Genomic DNA, 7,711 nt, shown 5'->3' on the forward strand with positions numbered 1-7,711 from the left:
CTTAAAGATGACTGCAGCTGAACGCCTCGTAACCTTACTGCTCTGTTTTGTACAGCCAGTACTTTCTAAGTCATGAGTTACCCCTTACTAATTTCGTAAGTCATTACTGAGCAAAAATGTCCAAAATATGTTAGGAGGTGATACCTTTGTTTCCAAGAATAGCAATTATATGCAGAGCAACAGCAGTTGGACTTAATTATTTGAGCAGCTGAGTAACATGCTTCTTCCACTTCGAATTTCGGAACATTCTATCCTGTATATTGACTCCTGTTCATATACTACATCAAATGTAGGTATGACTGTCATTTTTGTACAGAACTGAACGCAGTGTGCCATCTCAAAATTAGAGGGAGACCATGTTCAGAGAACTATTTAATAATTACAGGATGAAAGAGTAATACCGACGTCAGCAGTATTAGAGCACTGAAATAATTCAATGGCAACGAGTGAAAATTTGTGCCTGACCGGAAGTCGAACCTGGATTTCCCACCTTCCGTGAACGGCCGCCCTAAGGCCTTTGGCTATCCGAGCATTTTTTACGTCCACCCCAAATCCCCAACTTGTCTCACACTACTTCCGTAACACCCCCCCGTCCATTTTCCTCATTGCTGGCAGCATCTCGCATGGTTCCCACACAAGGTCGAGCCTAGGGCGCATCCACACTGAAGATATCATGAAGTGTCGGGAAAGCTTAGATATTACAATTACATGTTTGGTGCCTCAAAATCATCATTAAGAGACGGCCTGTTGCATAGATTTGTGTCGAGGAACAACGCGTGCAATCGTAATTTATGTAAAAATCCAACTAAATCTGGTAAAAAAATTTGTGAGTCACAGTACACAATAATATAAAATTCGTTTTCCTGCGTGCACCGCACAATCTCTCATAATTTTTTTGAAACAGCATTTTAGAAGGACCTGTTTTTAATACACTTCATTGCAGTATCCTCTTTGCAATTACGACTTTAATTTTCTTTTTATGTCTAAGGTCTACTTTTACATCTACATCCATATTCCGCAAGCGGAGGGTACTTTGAGTACCTCTATCGGTTCTCCCTTCTATTCCAGTCCCGTATTGTTCGTGGAAAGAAAGATTGTCGGTACGCCTCTGTGTGGGCTCTAATCTCTCTGATTTTATCCTCATGGTCTATTCGCGAGATATACGTAGGAGGGAGCAATACACTGCTTGACTCCTCGGTGATGGAATGCCCTCGATACTTCAACAAAAGCCCGTAGCGAGCTAGTGAGAGTCTCTCTTGCAGAGTCTTCCACTGGAGTTTATCTATCGTCTCCGTAACGCTTTCGCGATTACTAAATTATCCTGTAACGAAGCGCGGTGCTCTCCGTTGGATCTTCTCTCTCTCTTCTATGAACCCTATCTGGTTCGGATCCCACACTGGTGAGCAATAACAAGCAGTGGGCGAACGAGTGTACTGTAACCTACTTTCTTTGTTTTCGGATTGCATTTCCTTAGGATTCTTCCAATGAATCTCAGTCTGCCATCTGCTTTACCGACTATCAACTTTATATGATCATTCCATTTTAAATCACTCCTAGTGCCTACTCCCAGATAATTTAAGGAATTAACTGCTTCGAGTTTCTGACCTGCTATATTGTAGCTAAATGATAAAGGATATTTATTTCTATGTATTCGCAGCACATCACGCTTGTCTACATTGAGACTCAATTGCCATTCCCTGCACCATACGTCAATTTATTGCAGATCCTTCTGCATTTCAGTACAATTTTCCATTGTTACAACCTCTCGATGTACCACAGCATCATCCGCAAAAAGCCTCAGTGAACTTCCGATGTTATCCACAAGGTCATTTACGAATATTGTGAATAGCAACGGTCCTACGACACTCCCCTGCGGCACACCTGAAATCACTCTTACTTCGGAAGACTTCTCTCCATTAAGAATGACATGCTGCGTTCTGTTATCTAGGAATTCTTCAATCCAATCAGACAATTGGTCTGATAGTCTATATGCTCTTACTTTGTTCATTAAACGACTGTGGGCAAGTGTATCGAACGCCTTGTGGAAGTCAAGAAACACGACATCTACCTGGGAACTCGTGTCTATGGCCCTCTGAGTCTCGTGGACGAATAGAAACAAGGACTGAGGGCCATAAGGGAGACCATAACTGACAATAGGAAATACGTGTATCAGTTTTTTTCATTTAGGTTTTTGCCTTTTACTGGGCGATATAACTTAAATAATCACCTTACATGTCACAAGAGATTTCTTCTGATGTTTTCTAGTTATGAATGTATCCGTATATCGAACGAAACCTAAGGATTATGAGACAGGGAAGAATTGAGTGTTACAGTTGCTAGAAGTTTTTAACTTTTTATTTGGTTTTGTGTTACACACGAAGTGCAGTTAGTCAGGTGTGGGCCTTAATGGACGAGAGCGTGGCCATAGCCGAGAGCGGGGGCGGCGTAGCCGTAGGCTCCGTATCCGTAACCCAGAGCGGGGGCGGCGGCGGCGTAGCGGCCGTAGCCGTAGGCCGGGGCGGCGTAGGCTACGGGGGCGTGTGCCACAGCGGGGGCTGCGTAGGCCACAGGGGCGTGGGCCACGGCGGGGGCGGCGTAGGCGAGGCGGGCAGTCTGCGAGATCCTGTACGTGTTGGCCACGGAGGAGGCGACCGGGGCGTGCGCGACGGCCACAGCGGGGGCGGCGTGCGCCACGGCGGCGACGGGAGCGGCGTAGGCGGCCACGGGGGCGGCGTAGGCGGGAGCGGCGTAGCCTCCCAGGTAGCCGGCGGACGCGGCGGCCACCAGCGCGGACAGGATCAGCTGTGAGGAAGAAGCACGCTTAGCCTTTCATACTGGACGATCCTCACATTTAACATGTGTTATCATCCCTGCTGAAAATAAATAAGGACAAAGGAAATTAAACGAAGTAAAGCTCTTCAGTGCTGTCATCCTCGAATTGCCTCTTCAACTACCAGCTGCTGAATCTACTGTCTCATGCGTAAGCGGACGGTCACCCTATTGTAGGGTCACAGTCGCTAGTTCACTACCATGACAACAATTGATGTAGGTCTTCAGAACTGGAACAGCTATTTGTCTTTCAAATAGCCCCCCCCCCCTCCCCCCAGCTGACTTCATAAGACTAAGGTAAACTAACGACACATTATTATTGGGAAGATAATCAGAACAAATGGACCCGGCAGAGTGATCAGCATACTAGACTCTCAAGCTGGAGGATGATTGTTCAGATCTCCATCTGGCCATCCAAATTTAGGTTTTCCTTGATTTCTTTTTACTTAAGGCAAATGCCAAGACGGTTCCTTTAATAGGGCACGGTCGATTTACTTACCCCATCCTTCCCTAATCCTTGTTTGTGCTCTATCTCTAATGATCTCGTTGGTGGCTGGACGTTAAACCCTAATCTACCCACTACATAAGACACATACCCTCCACATAAAACTTACATGTGTTGTCCACTCGGCCTTGGAGCTGCACATTTGATAGCAAAATGGCATAAAATGGAGACCCTGTGTCCAATTCACCCATAGTCCAGGGATAGCGTCTTTGACTAGTAATCAAAACATCCTCGTTCCTGGGTTTCAACGTCCCACCTCTTAAATTTTGAATAAAAATCGATATTGGTGGCCGAAGACTTCCGGCAACGGCCTTGTCAAAAAGAGGGCGGAGGAGTGGACAGAGGTTCAGGGCATGGGATGAGAAACTACCCCTGAAACCGGAAATATCAGCAATTGTCAACAGCATAAGGATTCAGAAGGCAATGGAAACAACTGCATTTAAGACACATAACATATATTCACAGTACATGTAGCCTGTAACTGAAAAAGTGCCCTGCTGAGCTCCCCATTGCCAAAAGATTCCGGAAGAGTCCCCTATTCGGAACTCTGGGTGGCAGCTGCCTAGAGGGAGGTGACCATGAGAAAAAGAGCTGAATAACGTTCTACGAGTCGGGGCGTGGAATGTCAGAGTTTGAACGTGGTAAGGAAGCTGGAAAATCTGAAAACGAGAACACAAAGGCTCAGCCTAGATATAGTGGGAGTCAGTGAAGTGAAACGGAGAGAAGACAAAGATTTATGGTCAGATGAATGTAGCGTAATATCGACAACAGCAGAAAAAATACTGGAGTAGGATTCGTTACGAATAGGAAGGTAGGACAGAGAGTGAGTTACTGTAAACAGTTCAGTGATAATATTGCTCTCACCAGAATCGACAACAAGCCAAAACCGACAACGATAGTTCAAGGTATACATGCTACCGTCGCACCCTGAAGAAGAAGAGATAGAGAAAGTATATGAGGATACTGAACGGGTAATTCAGTATGTAAAGGGATGTGAAAATTTAATAGTCATGGGGGACTGGACTGCGGTTGTAGGGGAAGGAGCAGAAGAAAGCATCACGGGAGAATTTGGGCTTGGTACTAGGACTGAGAGAGGAGAAAGACTAGTTGAGTTCTGCAATAAATTTCAAGGACTAATAGCGAATACTTTGTTCAAGAATCACAAGAGGAGGAGCTATACATGGAAAAGCTAGGAGTAAATCAGATACTGGATTGTAAGGCGTACCCAAGAGCAGATATAGACTCAGATCACAATGTAGTAGTGATGGAGAGAGGGTTGAAGTTTAAGATCAATACACAAAGAGGTGGGATACGGAAGTACTAAGGAATGAAGAGATACGCTTGAAGTTCTCTAAGGCTGTAGATACTGCAATAACGAATAGCTCAGTAGGCAGAAGAGGAATGGACATCTCCAAAAAGGACAATCACAGAAGTTGGAAAGGAGACCGTAGGTATAAAAAAGGCAACTGCGAAGAAACCATAGATGACAGAAGAAACACTTCATTTGATTGATGAAAGAAACACAGTCTGTGGGAAAACTGGAAAAGAAGAGAATTGTAGCAGTTGAGATGTGTTGCTATAGACGAATGTTGAAAATTAGGTGGATTGCTAAGGTAAGGAATGTAGAGGTTCTGCGCAGAATCCGAGAGAAAGAAAAAAGAAGTCTAACGAGAAAGTGAATAAACAGGTTTCTATCGTCTGCAATCTATGCCAATTAGCATGCATTATCGTCTATGATGTGTGAAGTTCAGTCCCGGATCTGAAGCAACAGAAGAATTTTTTCTACTTTAAAAGACTCACAGCTGTTGTACATCAGTTAATTTCCAGTTATTTTCCATTAAGCAGAAACATGTGTTGCACCAAAGTCCACAAACTTCCTTAAGTGTGTCCCAGATATCGTCTTTTACATGACATTCCAGCAGTCCTAAGGATTCTACTGTAACTAGCGTCTTAATCTCAGCACTGGTGTGCGCATTTCATATACTACACAATCCATGGAGCCCCAGGTGATCGACATTTAAGGTATATCGCACCTCGGGGCACAGTACAATCAGAACCATAGTATTTTCAGTCTAGCAGTTTTATTCCTGGATCTAATCACTCACGTGTGTTGTAATTTCATTCTCCGTAAAAGACTCCTCAAGTTCTTCTCTGTTACATTTGTCCTTAACAAGAAATTCGTACTGCATAACGTGCTTTGAATTTTAGTAACTATTTTTCAGCTACCTTGTTTGTGTTTGAATACCAGAAGACTCCTAACACACATATTATCCAGCAGAGGTTCACACAGAGTTCACTGAAAGCCAGTAATAAGCAACAATTAAGAATGTAGGTACTTTTAAGTGTTGCAGAACAACATCCACAACATTTGCAGTCTAGTAACTTGATCTTTGGATCAAAATAACCACGTGGTGAACCGATGAATATAAGAGGATAAAAGGACAAGAAATTTCCTTTGTACAGGCATTAAGTACCAAGAATTTCAAATATAATTTTTATAACTTAATCTCATTCAACATATTGTCTACACGGCGGTGATATTTACCAGTCATAGAAGGTCTAAATTTTCATTTTATGAGCAACTGACTTTGTCTATTATACAACACATTGTAGAAGAAAATTATGTACAAGGACGCTCACTCAATACGACCTGTCTAATTAGTGTAAATTAGCTCAAACTACATGAAGAAACTGACGAAAACTTTCAAATTTCAAGCTGGGTGGAAAAGTACAGCGACTTTTCGAAGAGTGCCATATGCATAATCTTCTGGCAAAGTTCACTTCATGAATAATATACGCCGGAAGATTCTACATTCACACATGACAAAAATTGTTTACAGCCCGAGCTTTCGACAAAACCTCTACTACGGCGTGTAAATTGCAAATTTTTGTTGTACAATACTTGCTAGTAAGCACAATGAATCTAGGTAGCTGCAGGTTAAGACCAAATGAAAGTCAGTTTCTTTAGAATTGCTTTTTCGTCCTGTCTTCAGCCTCAAGATTTTGTCTTGCTCTTTGAAATCATGTTCTATACACAGCGATGATAAGTTATGTAAAATAAGTTTAAGTGCTCCTGTTTAAGCATGAAGGTAGTTGGTCCTAGTGTCGCAAATACTTTTCATCTCCAGTTTTTGACCAGCAGATGGAGCAATTTAAATCCACAGATGCATGTTCTAATGTCCAATAGTTAATCCCAAAAAGTGAGCGTATCTTACAGAGTTGATAGAAATTTGTTCTCTGCATGGAGATGTTATGGTTGGTAGCCCAGAAATTTTCATACGAACATAACAGTATACTATGTAAGCAAATCAACATGATACACTTCGAGACTGGTAATCCAGAAGCACCTTGTCAAGAGAATAACACGAAATTTGTGACACTGTCATTAGTAATGATAGGACTCAGCTTAGGGTACGTCCATTAATTACGTGAGCACAAGATGGGGGAGAGGCGTCCGGAAAAATCTGACCAAATCACATTTAAAGGGGGGGGGGGGCGAGGCAAAGACAATCTCACATCAACATTTTGATTCAGAGAATATACACCATTGTAAAGGATAAGATTTTGTTTCACAAAATCAATCACGAGCATAGAATATATTAAAGTACCCACCGGTCTTTACGCACTCCGAACTGAGTTGAATGCTTTTACACGTGTGCATGCCCTGGATTTCCCGATTTGGAACAAGTGCCACTCAAGTATCAGATTTCACACATCGAGTTCCCTGTCACGCTGGTAGAAATCACTGTGCTTCAGTCAGTGAGCCAGTCCGGACGTTCTGCAACACCTATAGCCGATATTATTGTGTTCAACATGAATGTGTATCAAAACGTTTACAATGCCTATGTTAAGTGACATGCCGACAAGTCGAAACAGACACGCCAGAAACAAGTTAGTCGTTCTTGGAAGGAAGCTAAGCTGAAGTTCACCGACCAGAAATCACTTAGTGATCACATAAATCAAGACATTGAAAAGATACGTAGTCATCCGGTTCCAAGGAAGGTACAAACAATGTTGTCTTTGATCTGCAAAGAAAATAAAGGTACAATGGCATTTACTGTATATGACATATCAATAAACGATCAATTTTTTACGTATTCTCCAGGGTTGGCATGTTTACTATAAAGTGTTTTTAATCACGATAAATAAAGAAATTTCATTTTTACCTATTTTTACTCAGATTTTACCGGGGTAAAACTCACGTGAGGGGGAGCGAAGTCCCACCATCTCTCGCATTATGAGGGGGGGTGGGGGGGAGAGCCCTGACAGATATTGTCAATGCGGTTTTCGCGTGGTGTGAATGGTGTGAGAGGTCAATTATCCAGAAGTTGCCTTACTACAGTATGTAGATTTCAAAGATCTCGACTTAGGTCATAT

General features: G+C 42.7%; 1 protein-coding gene across 1 annotated transcript; it reads right to left on the bottom strand.

The window, feature by feature from the left end:
• Positions 1–2,403: 2,403 nt before the first annotated feature.
• Positions 2,404–5,523, bottom strand: LOC124803262 (cuticle protein 12.5-like). The gene is made up of 2 exons (XM_047264446.1): positions 5,440–5,523; positions 2,404–2,802 (listed from the first exon to the last, which is right to left on the bottom strand). Exons 1-2 carry the CDS (start codon positions 5,521–5,523, stop codon positions 2,404–2,406), a joined length of 483 nt encoding a protein of 160 aa, XP_047120402.1.
• Between the last annotated feature and the right edge of the window lie 2,188 nt (positions 5,524–7,711).

Source organism: Schistocerca piceifrons, chromosome 6, assembly GCF_021461385.2.
Source record: "Schistocerca piceifrons isolate TAMUIC-IGC-003096 chromosome 6, iqSchPice1.1, whole genome shotgun sequence".
Taxonomy (NCBI): Eukaryota; Metazoa; Arthropoda; class Insecta; order Orthoptera; family Acrididae; genus Schistocerca; species Schistocerca piceifrons.